Source organism: Prionailurus bengalensis, chromosome A3 (genome assembly GCF_016509475.1).
Source record: "Prionailurus bengalensis isolate Pbe53 chromosome A3, Fcat_Pben_1.1_paternal_pri, whole genome shotgun sequence".
NCBI lineage: Eukaryota > Metazoa > Chordata > Mammalia > Carnivora > Felidae > Prionailurus > Prionailurus bengalensis.
In genome coordinates, this window is record NC_057354.1 from 140,580,718 (window position 1) to 140,595,298 (window position 14,581).

Sequence of the window (14,581 nt, forward strand, 5' to 3'; positions counted from 1 at the left end):
AACATCTGTAAAAGTACCTAAGTTACAACTTGTAGGTCAGTCAAAATATTCCTCATTATGAGAGGCTGTCTATTATGACTCTCTGCCTTTGTTGTTTTTCCATAAAATGGAGATCAATTTTGGTTTTTAAAAAACGGATTTAGAAGTATTTTGACAGGTGGAGAAGAACTTGTACTTTATTTTTTTTAATTTTTTTTTTCAACGTTTATTTATTTTTGGGACAGAGAGAGGCAGAGCATGAACGGGGGAGGGGCAGAGAGAGAGGGAGACACAGAATCGGAAACTAGCTCCAGGCTCTGAGCCATCAGCCCAGAGCCTGACGCGGGGCCCGAACTCCCGGACCGCGAGATCGTGACCTGGCTGAAGTCGGACGCTTAACCGACTGTGCCACCCAGGCGCCCAAGAACTTGTACTTTAAACTGGCATCTGGCTAAGTTTTCCCCAAACTGCTTCTCTACATCACCACTAAAACATGTCTGGCTTCTCAGAGGAAGATAAAAGGTTGACTGACAAGAGAAACTTCCTTCAGAACGTGGCAGGCAGAGATCCCACTAGCTGGGAGCTTGGCAGGAGCCGACAGTGCTGTCTGGTTACAGCAGAGGAACCCCTGCCCCCCAACCTCATCTGCCTGCTTTCCAGGGAAAATCTGCACAAAATTTACTGATCACTCAAGAGTTTGCTAGCACACTGGGGCACCTGGCTGGCTCAGTTGAACAGCCAACTTTGGCTCAGGTCATGATCTCGTGGTCCGTGGGTTTGAGCTCCGCGCTGGGCTCTGTGCTGACAGCTCAGAGCCTGGAGTCTGCTTTGGATTCTGTGTCTCCCTCTCTCTCTCTGTCCCTTCCCCACTTGCACTCTGTCTCTCTCTGTCTCTCAAGAAATAAACATTAAAAAAATTTTTTTAGGGGCGCCTGGGTGGCGCAGTCGGTTAAGCGTCCGACTTCGGCCAGGTCACGATCTCGCGGTCCGTGAGTTCGAGCCCCGCGTCGGGCTCTGGGCTGATGGCTCGGAGCCTGGAGCCTGTTTCCGATTCTGTGTCTCCCTTTCTCTCTGACCCTCCCCCGTTCATGCTCTGTCTCTCTCTGTCCCAAAAATAAATAAACGTTGAAAAAAAAAATTTAAAAAAAAAAAATTTTTTTTAAAGAGTTAATAAGCACATGTGACAATATTCAGTGTGAGCCACAGAAACTGGAAAATAGGAGGAGTGGGGAAAAATAAAGATTTGCAGAGCTCTGTGTCTTATAAAGTCAAGAGAGATGTTTCTACTTCTCGTTTTTGAAGCATTCTTTTAGAAACTTCTGATTTCAGGCCTTCAGAAGACTTTCTCACTAAAGTTCACGTGAATCTGGATAAACTAAACAAACATACTTCTTAATTAATTGCAGGGCTTCCAAACATGTAAGGCAAATCTTTATATAGTTTTGATGCAAATAAACAGTTTTAAAGAAATTACAAAGCCGTATTTGTTGGCCCCATTTTTGTAAGAAACTTAAAAAATAAAAGCCTGTAAAAATGTATATGCTTGTAGGTATATTTGCATAAGCGTAGATGTATTTGCATACATGTGTTTATATAGATGTGTTTGTATATGTGATTTGATTTTTATATTATTGGAGAAAGAGTATGTGTATCAGACTATTTATGGTGATTGGCTCTACAGATGATCTTGGGGGAGTGAACTTAGGGGCTTAACGGGTTATAGCTTGTAGTTAGTGTTGGAAAAATAGTATATATGAAGTATTAGATGTGAGTATATCCCTACACACAGGTATGTGTCCTACTTTTAGCTCTAGGAAAGCTCTATGTCTATGCATGTTCTTAATTTGATATTCCTTATTAGGTTTTATTGTCAAGACATCCGAGCTTATGACATTTTATTTGGAGACATGCCGCGGCCTGCTCAAGCGGAAGATCTCTATGAGATTCTCGATTCCTTTACTGAAAAGTATGAAAACGAAGGGCAGCGAATCAACGCAAGAAAAGCAGCAAAGCAACAGAGGAAGCCTGCTGTAATGCGTGGTTTTTTTTTTGTGTCTCTTAGCAGTCGCAGGAAATAGCATATTCTGCCCTTGATATCAGGTTCCCGATAACCAACTCCACTTCCCTTATACTCTCATTTGCGTAAAGTCCTTGTGAAAATGTCATACACCTCTGATGTGTCATCTGTACAAACCTCGAGGAGAAACATAGGTTGTTTTCCATACTTGCATCTCTGAGGAGAGGACTTTGTACCAGTAGCCGTGCTAACGGTAGCTGCTGACACACAGGTCTCAGGCCTCCGAGCATCGATCGTGCGCACCAAGTTCCACGACACCCTTCGGAGTCGCTTGATCCCCATCACAGGGCACGAAAGCCGCCACAGCAAGCCTACGTTGTCACGGCCTCCCAGGGGCTGCCGAGCCAGTCACCAGGTGGCTGTGCCCGCGTAGGTTGTCAGCGGCGCCTGGATGAGGCGAGGTACAGAAGGGCACCCACTGTCAACCCCTGCATGTGGCGTCCGTTTCAACTGAGTGTGGCCCGAAGCACACTACCTGTGCTCACGTAGGGTGTTTCGTTAATAAGTGCATGGGGTAAAATAGGCCACATACATTCTCCAGAAGAAAAAAGCCTCACATGCTCCATGGCAATAAAGTATTTTAAAATCATGTGCATTTTTTTGTCCCTCCCAGGCTAAAGAATTACCTCCGAAACCATTGTCAAGACCACAGCAGTCATCTGCACAAGTCCCGCTCAACTCTGGCTCCCAAAGTAAATATTTTTGTCATAATTCAAATATAATTATAATTAACAATTGTTAAACTTTAGTATCAAATAGAACTAAAATGTGTTGAAGAGAAAAACAAATGCTCAGACTCCTCTAAATACAAAGGTATTCTCATGACTGTAACTTGTGAAAGCTTCTTCTCATTCAGAAGAGGCTTTCTCTAATTTACAAAGGTTTATCTTTAAAAATTTTCTCATTTATTTTGTCATTTCTTCCAAAGACTGCTATCCTGCTGATTTGAAATAGGAACAAAATAAGCCATTTTTCTTGTATACTCATAGATTTATATTCTGAATATTGATCTAAGCCATATATTCTTAGGAGCTCAGGATTTCATAAGGCTGGTTTTAAACTAGACTAAATGTTTAAAGCACCAGGCTCTGGCCTCCATCCCTCTTTCCATTCATCGTTTGTATGACAGTCACTCTTGGAATTCTGCTCTACGGGCACAGAGGGTAACAGTACCTAGCAATATGGTAAAGGAGGTGATGCTTCATATAGTGATCCACTATTATTCAAGAGCATTGTGCAGTGGCTTTTGCGAGTACAAAGATGAATCCACCTTACATCCTGTCCTTGAAGAACTTTCAGTCTAGTACAGGAGGTGTCCCATGGGGAGAAGTAACTGCCATCACCAGAAGGAAGCATGTGATAAGGTCTGGGAGGAGGAGGAGAAGTGTCAAAGGCTCTAGAGGGCAGGAGGATGGCCCCTCCTTCAGGCTCTGTATCCACCGCCCTTCATCTGCGGACCCACACGCAGTCTCCGCCCTCATGCTGGCTCCTGGCTGTGCCGTTAGCTTGCCTACATGTCCCCTCCCTGGAAGACACTCAGGAACCAAACCTGTCCTTTATTACCCACTCTTACTGTGTGACCCGGCTGTTTCTTTGTCTCCTGGGATGCCATATTCTTCTTTCAGTAGGGATGGTCTATTTCTGATTCATGTTCAGGTGATTAATTTGCGTACACTCATATTTCCAGTGAGTAACAAGATGTGGGCACTGGAGTCTATTTTTATTTTAAAGCTGAGTGATTACATAAAATTTGACCTCTGTAGTTTTGTCTTAAAATACATGACGTTTCTGAAGTCTCCTCACTAGGAAAATACATGTCTGTAAGATGCATGTGTAAAAATCTTATGAGGGCACCTAGGTGGCTCCGTCAGTTAAGCCTCTGACTTGATTTCTGCCCAGGTCACGATCTTGCAGTTCTTGGGTGCAAGCCCTGCATCAGGCTCTGCACTGACAGCGTGGAGCCTGCTTGGGATTCTGTCTGTCTCCTCTGTCTCTGCCCCTCCCCTGTTCTCTCTTGCTCTCTCTCTCTCTCTCAAAAATAAATAACTAAACATTAAAAAAAATTAAATCTCAGGGCACCTACCTGGGTGGCTCAGTCAGTTAAACATCTGACTCTTGGTTGTGGCTCAGGTCATGATCTCACAATTGGTGACTTCAAGCCCTGCATCAGGCTCTGCACTGACAGCGTGGAGCCTGCTTGGGATTCTCTCTCCTTCTCTCTGCCCCTCCCCCGCTCATGCTGTCTCTCACTCAAAAACAAATAAATATTTTTTTTAAATAAAATTAAATCTGACCTATAAAAATAAGTTTTTTATTAAAAAACAGAATCTTAGTTCTTAATTACGTATCTTCACATATGTAATTTTATATAAATGCATAATAGATGGTTTTTGATGCATTATTTTCTTTTTCTTTTATGAGTTGCTGCCTTTCCTTCATTTCACCCCCTAACTCACATGGTGCCCTCCCCCATACTCATTTCAGGAAATCTATGTTGACAACATGCGGTGTAGACATCTGTATTTCTCTCCACATGTATCTTTCTTTGATAGTCCTACTCACAGGCACATGTGTAAGAACATATATACACATGGAAAGAGTATTTTGTCTCATAAAAATGCTGCCATATTATACATGTTTTACTCTATCTTGCTTGTGGGTTTTATTTATTTTGCTGAAAAACACCTCATGGAAACATCTGAATCAACTGGTGCAGCTCCAATTAATTCTTCTTAATGGCCTTTTAATATTCCATGGGGCAAAAAACTTATTTATTCAGCTGCTCTCCTACTGATAGGTATTAACATTATTTCAGTTTTTTTCCCATGCCAACCATCTCCACAATTTACATCTTTGTAAATTTGTGTGTCTACATATTGATACTTTCATTTATTTCTTTATTTATTTTTGGAGATAATTACCAGGAATGGATATAGTAAGTCAAAGGACATATTTTTAAAATTTCAACAGATTAGGTAGATTGTTTTTTAAGTTTTTACTACTACAGAGTCTCATCAGCCATTGCCCACTGTATACACTTCCCAGCATGCACACTCCCCACTGTATACACTTCCCAGCATGCACACTCCCCACTGTATACACTTCCCAGCATGCACACTCCCCACTGTATACACTTCCCAGCATGCACTCTCCCCACTACATACAGTGCCCACTACATATATATATATACTGCCCACCATAAGCACTCTCCCACTTGTAGCTCTCTGCATCATATATGTTCCTCACCACTGTTAGTGTTAGAGTATTTGCATGTGTTAGGGTTGGTTATATCTCCTTTTTATTTGGATTGTGTTGCCCCTGTCAGTTAGTGACTTAAAGGTTTCTTGATATAATTGCTGGAGTTTTGTCTTTCATCTTTTCTGAAAACTTTCTTCATTTCATTGGTGGATTTTTTTCTATTGGAGTATTTGTTGCCTTTTCCATTTGTAGAAGCACTTTGTACATTGAGGACTTTGTCATTCGGGCTACAGTTTTTTTTCTACATGAATCATTTGTCTGTTGGTCTTGTTTTTCATGCAGAGTTAGTCCCCCCTTATCCGTGAGGGCTAAGTTCCATGATCCCCGTGGATGCCTGCAACCATGGATAGTACTGAACCTCATATAAACTATGTTTTTTTTCCTATACATACATACCTGTGATCAAGTTTACCTTATAGATTAGGCACAGTAAGAGATTAGCAATAATAAAATAGAAAAATTACAATGACGTACCATAATAAAAGTCCTATGAATGTGGTTTCTCTGTCTCTTAAAATATCTTGTACTTTTCTCCCCCTTCTTGTGATGATGGGAGGTGATGAGATGCCCACATGAGACGCAGTGAGGTGATTGACACAGTTGTGAGGTGGCATTAGGCTTCTTCTGACCTTCTGACAGTAAATCAGAAGGAGGATGAGCCACTTCTGGGCTGTGGTTAACCGCAGGCAATTGTGAAACAGGAAAACTGTGGATAAGGGGGTCTGCAGTACGCAATGTGCAATTCCAAAAAATAATGCTATGAACTTAGAGTAATTCTATGACTTGGGATATTAATCACAATAACATATAAATTAACTAATTTGGCGTGTTTATGATAATCTTTCCATTTTATGCTTTCCATTTGCTGAGGCATTTTTCTGTCATTCCTAAGATTTCATAGTGTCTGTGCCTTTCTTGTTAAATTTATTCCTAAGTACTTTATAATTTTGGTTTGCTGGGTGAATGGAATGTACTTTCCCATTTCTATTTTGGAGTGCTTATTTTTATGTTGAGAAAGTCCTAATTTGCATGTATTTTGTCCTATATCTGATCACTACCCAAAATCTCTTATTTCTAGTCAGTTTTTAAAATTAGACTCTTTTGGAATATTTATACCCTCTTCCCCGTGCTGCCAATGTTTATTTCTATATTCTTATGTCATAAGCTTCTTAGGCCGCAGCCTGCATATTGTACTTGTATCCTCAGGGTACCCGACACTGCCTAGGGCATGAGAGCAACAGTGTGAGAGATACACTGTCCGGCTCGAGACATGTTCCCTCTGAAAGCCATTTCCGTTCACAACGGGACGTACAGGCCATCCTCCCCTGGCCTTCCTGAGGGTTTTTGTTCCACACCTGAGTAAGAAAAGTAACCCCCAAGTCATCCAAATCACACCGTGCTACATTGTCTCCAAAATGTAAGAATGGTGATGTAATCTGAAACATAGATACTGACGTAGTGAGTGAGTGACTGAGGAGTAGCAAGTCGAGTCGTTTGGACAGTGGTTCTTTGTTTCTCTGCTTTCCACAAAACTGAAGAGGGACGATGGGATTGTCGCGTTAGCTTATGTAACAACAGTGATTAGTATTATCACTATATATTGCTTATTTTAAGAATCACGTAGCTATCTATCACCAAAACAGAAAGTTATAAAAGTATCTTATTATCTTATAAATATTTTATTATTATGTTTTAATTACAGATAACCATGTGATTTTTTGACCTCTCTCTCAGAAGGAACATCAAATAGTTCTGTTACATTGCTGTCAAATGTATCCTTCTAGCCCTCTCTAGTTTTTATAAGAACCAGCCTTCATAGCACCTATACATTTAAAAAGGAATATTAAAATACAACTTGACGTTGAACCTCTGTCATTCTAGAAATAAGAAATAGTCATCCTGCTTAATGAGCTAAAGTCTCATCCATGTACCGAGCTGTGTTTCAAATAAAAATTTACTTTCCTGTTTAGTAAGTTAACAAATTTATAATATATTTAAGATTTTGGTCAATTGTGTACCAGTAATGATTACAATAATAACTCGATCTGTAAGAAATTATTTAACAGTCTTGTGCTTACTTCAAATAAAATTAAAAAATAAATTTCTGTACAAATTTTTGTTGTAGAAACTGTTCCATAAAATATAATATTAATATATTAGTATAAAATCTTTGGGACAGGGTGCCTGGGTGTCTCAGTCGGTTAAGCATCCGACTTCAGCTCAGGTCATGGTCTTGCAGTTTGAGTTCGAGCCCTGCGTCAGGCTCTGTGCTGACAGCATGGAGCCTGCTTCCGATTCTGTGTCTCCCTCTCTCTCTGCCCCTCCCATGCTCATGCTCTGTCTCTCTCTTGCCTCTCAATAGTAAATAAATGTTTAAAAAAAAAAAAGTTAAAATCTGTGGGACAAAGGGAATGGAAATATGACTAAAAGGTTAAAATGAGCATTACATAATTTCTGATATCTGCAAAAGCTTGGTGCTTTTTTCACCGAATTCTTAATTTTGGCTCAGGTCATGATCTCATGCTTTGTGAGATCGAGCCCCACGTTGGGCTCTGTGCTGACAGTACAGAGCCTGCTTAGGACTCTCTCTCTCCCTCTCTCTCTGCCCCTCCCCCACTCATGCTTGGTCTCTCTCTGTCTCAAATCAAATTTTTAAAAAACTTTGTTTTTTAAACTCACGATGGTGAGTACAGATACAGTATTAATGATGTGTATTTTTACTGTGATATTTATATTCTGTTATCCCTAAAAGGAGAGATGTAATTATTTAATTTAAATAATTGATATTGAAATATGCTACAAAGCATGCCCTTTAGAACTTTTAGGCTGATATTGAGCAATTTTAGGTGTTAATTTAAAAATATGCAAGTGAATACATGCTGCTTAAAAATTATTTGAGGAGTCAAGCAAACAAGAACGTTTAAAGTCACTGGTTTGGGGATTACAAACTTTTTTGAATTCAGGTATTTTACGATTGCTCTGGAAAACAGATGTGTGTAGATTTTCCATGAACATATATGTCCAAGGTCGTGAGTTGTAGTGCTTCTGGTCATGTGCATATCACGTATTTACTCTCTGCCTATGCTCAGTGTATTTCCTGGGTTTACTCAGGCTCCTCTTGATTTAAAGGGTGATAAAATAATGAGAGTTCTATCACTGAGCAATTTAAAGTATTTGCTCTGTTGTGCTCGCTTCAGCAGCACATATACTAAAGTATTTGCTTTGCAAGGGCAAGATTAGGCATTCTTGGCTATTTTATATATGCTAATATTTTATGTTATTTATCTTTTTTAATATATGTGAATAAGTTTTCTAATTTTTTTTTTTTTTTGCAGGTAATGGAAACAAATATAAGCTGTACCCTGAACTTTCCAGCTATCAGGAGAGAGTTGGTAAATAAAATATCTACATGTTAAAAATTACTCATATTGATCTTATAATCACAAAATTTCTAATTAATCCGGCAGGTTGTAAAAATCTCTAGGAAGGCGTACATCACTTCTTTGACTTATAGCATGTGCACGTTATTCTGAAAAGTACCTCATTTAAAAAATGCTGTGGCTTTGCTCGCTTACTTGCTTGTAATCTGAGATTAGCAGCGTGGTGGGGAACCCAGGAGGGACAGTCACCTGGTATGACGCGCCTGGCTCAGGAGGGAGCTGGCTCCAGGGCCCACGGGCTTGTCGGAGGCTGAACTACAGGATCTTGTAAAACCTTGTCAGGAAAGAAAGACAAAGTTTGCTCACTGTGAATTACAGCTTCGTCATCATCACATTTGCTCTGGGTTTTAGCCCCATGAATATTTTTATATGTTTAAGGACTTTTAAAATTTTTTCGTGTTCAGATATTGTGCCATTATTGGGAGCTACTTCATAAAACTCATTAGGATTTGCTGTGATAAAAAATAGTCCCTCAACCTGTCTTACTCTAATCTTTAGAAAATGTTCTTTGAAAGAAGTAAGCAATTATTTAGAAATGTGAACGGGACACACAGTGAAGGCAGAGGTTAACCAGCTGTAAAATAGCCTATCTGTCACATCATCTTGTATCACTGGAATCACAGAACCATATACTCCTGGGTAAGCAAACTACCTGGGCATTATCTGTGTGGTGGAAACAGATTGGCAAGGTAACGAAGTACCCATTTAACAAAAAATTATAAAGATATTTCAAAAGTGTCTCTTAAGCAGGGTTCCTTGAACAGAAGTCAACCTTTTCCTGCTAGATTAGATTTTCTGACTTTCCTCTTTCTTCCAGCCTGGTTTCAGTTGTTTGGAGCCCAGTTCTGGCCATCCTCTCCCAGGTAATTCCCTTCAGGGAGTGGATGCAGAGGCCTGTGTTCAGAGCCAGTCGGATGGCCTGGGCTTGACTTTGGGAGAGTGCTGTGCTGTGGTCTCAGGCATAGTGAACAAACCCTGACAGGTTTTAAAAAATGTATTTTGTTCTTGAAAATGTGATTTACAGCCGTGGTAGAGATTACCGAGAGTGTTAAATGTGACCTTTGGACACATCCTTCGGAAGCAAAAGGGGTCAACATATAAATGTTTATGCCCAAGTAGCATAAACATCTAAGACTTTATGTTGTGGTCTTTTATTTTTAAAGACTGTTAGAATTAGACCCATACTTAGGTATCCTGCAATTAAAGAGGTTCTTACATTTGAGGTCAACAGACAAGCTGAGTTGCTTGGGGAGGGGGCCCAGAAGGGACGCTGAAAGACAAGGGATGACAGACGCTGTAGACTTAGCAAGGGGTGCTTAGTAAGGTGACGGTGGGGACTGCAGCCCTTTCCTAGGGATCTCTAGAGCTCATGCCCATAGCCCAGGTGCCTAGAGAATGTTAGAAATACCCCCCAAAAGGCACGGAGGGAAGTGTCAAGTTATAAGAAACAAAACCCTGAGTGGGCTCTGGAAGGAGACTCAGACTTGAATTCAATACTTTCATCGCTAGCTGTGTGATCCAAGGATAACGTTACCGGCCCGTGGTTGGTTGGTTGGTTGGTTGGTTGGTGGGATTTTGTTTTTATATTTGAGGGTAGGATGAGTTAAAGTGTACAAACAGTGGGCACTAGGTTAGTATTAATTTATTTTGTCCTTTCTCCAAATAAAAGATTTTGAAGAAAAAAAATGAAAGGGAAGGCTTAAAGTCTATTTTTAAAATAAAACTTACTTCACATTATTGTGTGTTTAAAAAGCAGCTGTGAAACCAGTGAAACTCTTGCCAAGGACCTTCTCACATCCTGGCAGAGCATTCCTGGAGAGAAAAGTCACAATGCACAGGCCTGAGCTGAGGTTCAAGCCCATTCACCAGGACACCCAGGCCCCATCTTAGCCTGTCCCATGCCCACCGCCAAGCTGTAGTTCTGCATGGGCTGCTGGGCATAGCAGTAGTTTCCAAGCTGCACGTACTTCTGTTTCGTACCCTTTGGAGGCTCCGGCTACGTGCTGCTTGGGCCTGTCACAGAGACAACCGGGAAGGTCCACAGTCTCTGCGACAGGCTGTGTCCTTCGACGTCAGTATCCGTTGCCTGCCTCCTATCCGCCCAGTAGTTTGCAGTGACAATCTGGGCACACCCATTGCACGGGCCACCCTGTGCTGCGTGGATGGCCAGGAGCGCCCCGGAACTAAGTCTCTGGATGCCAGTAGCACCCCCCCGAGTCGTGACAACCACAAATGCCCAGACATTACCTTTTGAGAACTGCATGTCTGGTGACCCCACCTAGTGGCCTAATCTGCCTCACTCACCACTGACTCTGACTCTTCTCCAGAGACCATGGTCCCCAAAGTGACAGACCCCACACCTGGCCTGAGGCGATGTGGGTGTGAGAGTCAAATCAGCATGCAATTCCTCCTGCATTAAATGTGTCACAAAACCAAAGGTGTGTTCTCCTACTTCTGCCTGCCTTGAAATGGGCCTCCCAAGGCTGAGATTCCTCTCCTGAATTTTGTCTGGGGCCAGATGTAGTTATTGGCTGCACATGGGTTGCATTATGCAGCCTCCCATCAGAAAGCCACTGGGAGTGACTAGTGAAGTCCTGTAGACCCAGTCTTGCTAATTAGGAGCCTCAGGGCAGCTGCCAATCACTCGAGCTGATTGTAATCTGTTTCCTGTTAAGCGTAGTCCTGATTTGGGAGAGAAAAATAAGCTGTATTTGAATTAAACTTGAATTATGATGAAAATGACTAATTGTTTCAAAGAGCCTCCATATTTTTTAAACACGGGAATATAAAACTTGAAGTCATGTAACTCAGAAGAAAATGCATCCGTGAATTCCAGACATTTTAGCAATTGGTGGGGTCTGTTTCCAAGGTCCCCAGAGGGCTCTCCCTTCCTGGAAGGACATACCTCCTTTCAGAGAAAAGGCCCGCCTATTTTTAAAATAAATTATTTTGTGGGCATTAAAATTTTCCTCATGGAAATTATCCCTAGTATATCAGTAAAGAAGAACTTTAAGTCATGTTGACTGAAGAAAAAACTAACAGGTTACAGCATTGAATGGCCTGTGGACAGTCACCTCCAGGGAGCACCTGCCTCCCCCCCCCCCCCCCCCCCCGCCCGCCTCTGTTTGCATGTGGAGGAATTTCCCAGCAACCGCTTGAACTGCTAGACTCTCCTAGGGCACACCGTGTCTGCCTATCCGGGGCACATTCTTCTCTAGATGTGCCAGCAATCTCGACGTACCGACCTCCTCAAACCCCACAGCACTGCCTTGTTCTCCGCTGCATCTCAGAACCACCTGCCTTGCCCTTCTACACCTGTTCCACCACCACTTTGTCTTTAGTTCATTTGGAAACTGCAGTCCAGAGGCAAGTGGACAACACCTGAGTGAGAGGGCAGGGACTGAACTAAGTCCGCCGTCCTCTCTTTCATTTAGTTCATAATATCTTTCTTCCTCTAAGTATTCATCATCGTGAAATATTTTCCTAAGACTGGTAAAAATCAGTTCTGTTATCAGTGATTACCCAGGGCCATCATCCAACATTCTTATCATTTGGAGAGTCCTGATAACTCAGTGATGCAGAAAAATATGCCAATTCTCCCTGAAAATTTGCCTAACAAAAGTAAAATGCCCTGATAAATCCAAGTTCAGTCTGTTGAAAACAATTTAATACTTTTGTGGCTGCCGAGTACCTTGGGGTATGATGTCAATGGTGCTTATGAGTAGCTGGGGACAGACTTCTGGGATTCAGATCTCAGCTCCCTGGACAAATTGCCTAACACCTTCCACCTCAGTTTAATGTTCTGCAAAGTGGCTGCCTCGCTGGAGATGAGACCTAGAGGGGCACATGTCTTGTGCTGTTACAGTGCCCGACTCTGTGAACAGGAGGCCGCTCGTATTATACACTCAGGGCTGTTGCCTGTTACCACTGTGATCCTCTTTTAGTGCATTTCCACTTTTTGTACCTAGTGCTACAAACACACACCTGTATGGCTGCTAAGATGGCTATGACTTCCAGAACATTCCTGATGTTTACTAGCACTCTTTTTGCTTGCTTCTTTGTATTATCAGATGTGTCTGACAAGGAGAAAGGAGGAATTACTTGAGGGTTTTCGTTCATTGTTTGCTTAATAGAGGTTGAGCTTTATGTATGGAGGTGATAAACACAACTATTGGTAAGAAACTGATTTTCAGAATGATTTTTTTCTCCAACATTAACCTACATTCCACTGATCTAATGACGAGGAGGCCTGACACGAGGACTTGCTGTGTGTCCCACGTCCATGCAGCCTCTCAGTCACTTGTCACTTGTCACGTAGGCGGTAATGACCAATGTGTGTTGGCTGCCGCACGCACTGGCTTTAGGAATATGCAGGTACAATATCACCATTTTACTCTTCTGTGACATACTTTTAACTTCTTCCTTAAAGTGGACAGACGAAAAGTTAATACAGTAAGAACCTACAAATATGCAGAACATGTCTGTATTATAGAGAGAACTAATGCCAGTAATATCTGTAATGTCATTATATTAGTTGTTATTAGGGTTATTTCTCTGGGAGAACTCGAAGAACCACATGCCACGTGCTTTACAGGAAGAAGTGTGGCCCCATCTTGCGTGAGCTACAAATTCAGTGTTTCAGTCAATGTGGCTTAATTAAAGTGCTGATTACTTTTATTTCTTACTGACAGTAAGGGTTAGTTTTTTATTGTAACAGTATAGGTTGAAATAAGGAACTGGCTTGTAGAATTCGGTTATTTATGTTTTCAATGTATCCGCACTAAAATGCACTTAACAAGCATCTAATTGCCTAATAAGTGCACAAAATACGTGAAATAGAAACATAAAAATTCCAGGGAGATGACTACACAGAAAGTATGTTTCTTTTTATTTCTTATGATGCTCTACAGTTTCTAATCTTTAATGTCTTTTCCTCATATTAACTCCTCAATTCTCAAGGTATTTTTTCCTAATACAAAAGATTCTACACATTGTGTCGAAGCTCTTGTGCGTGTGCAGACACACGTCTTGCTGTGCTAGTTTATCTCTGTTTTGAGAAAAAGGATATAGTAAGCACAGAAATGAAAACAGCCGTGAAGCCTATGGGGAAATGTGCTGAATCAGCAAAATTTGCATGTCAGCTGGAACCCTCAAAACCAAGGCTACACAGCATGATTTTTCTTTTTAACATTTTATTTTATTTTATTTTCATCATGATAAGTCTAATCTCGACCCCTTTTTTCCCCCATCCCTCTACCCACATCTGCTCTGGTGACTGTCAGTTTGTTCTGTATAGTTAAGAGTCTATTTCTTGGTTCTCCCTCCCTCTCTCTCTCTCTTTTTTCTTTCTTTGCACATTTGTTTTGTTTCTTAAATTCCACATATGAGTGAGATCATATGGTATTTGTCTTTCTCTGACTTATTTCGCTTAGTATTATACTCTCTAGCTCTGTCCTGGAGTATGGTTTTCCAGTGAAATCATGAGCATAGATGTCTAACAGCTACAGTTCAAGGAAGCCATAATGGTTGCTCTGTTAAAAGGGGGGAAGTGTGGGGCATCTGGGTGGCTCTTTTGCTTGAGTATCTGACTCTTGATTTTGCCTCAGGTCATGATCCCAGGGTTGTGGGATTGAACCCTGCTTGAGATTCTCTCTCTCTTTCTTCCTCTCCCTCTCCCTCTGTCCCTATCTGCAGCAGCACCCCCCCCAATAAAAAAAATAAATAAATAAAAGGGGAAGAATGTAAATACAGTTGACCTTTGAAAAATGGAGTGTCGGGGGTTAGGTGCACCAAAGCCCATATAGTTGAAAATCCACATAAAACTTTT

At 41.4% G+C, this 14,581-nt stretch overlaps 1 protein-coding gene across 1 annotated transcript in view; it reads left to right on the top strand.

Moving 5' to 3' along the window:
* The window catches only part of SH3YL1 (SH3 and SYLF domain containing 1), a 40,768-nt gene that overhangs the window by 24,726 nt on the left and 1,461 nt on the right, over nt 1-14,581 (top strand). Inside the window, exons 7-9 of the mRNA XM_043604662.1 lie at nt 1,841-2,009; nt 2,670-2,748; nt 8,650-8,706. Of these exons, the coding sequence (XP_043460597.1) occupies nt 1,841-2,009; nt 2,670-2,748; nt 8,650-8,706 (305 nt within the window). The remainder of the gene's footprint in view (nt 1-1,840; nt 2,010-2,669; nt 2,749-8,649; nt 8,707-14,581) is intronic.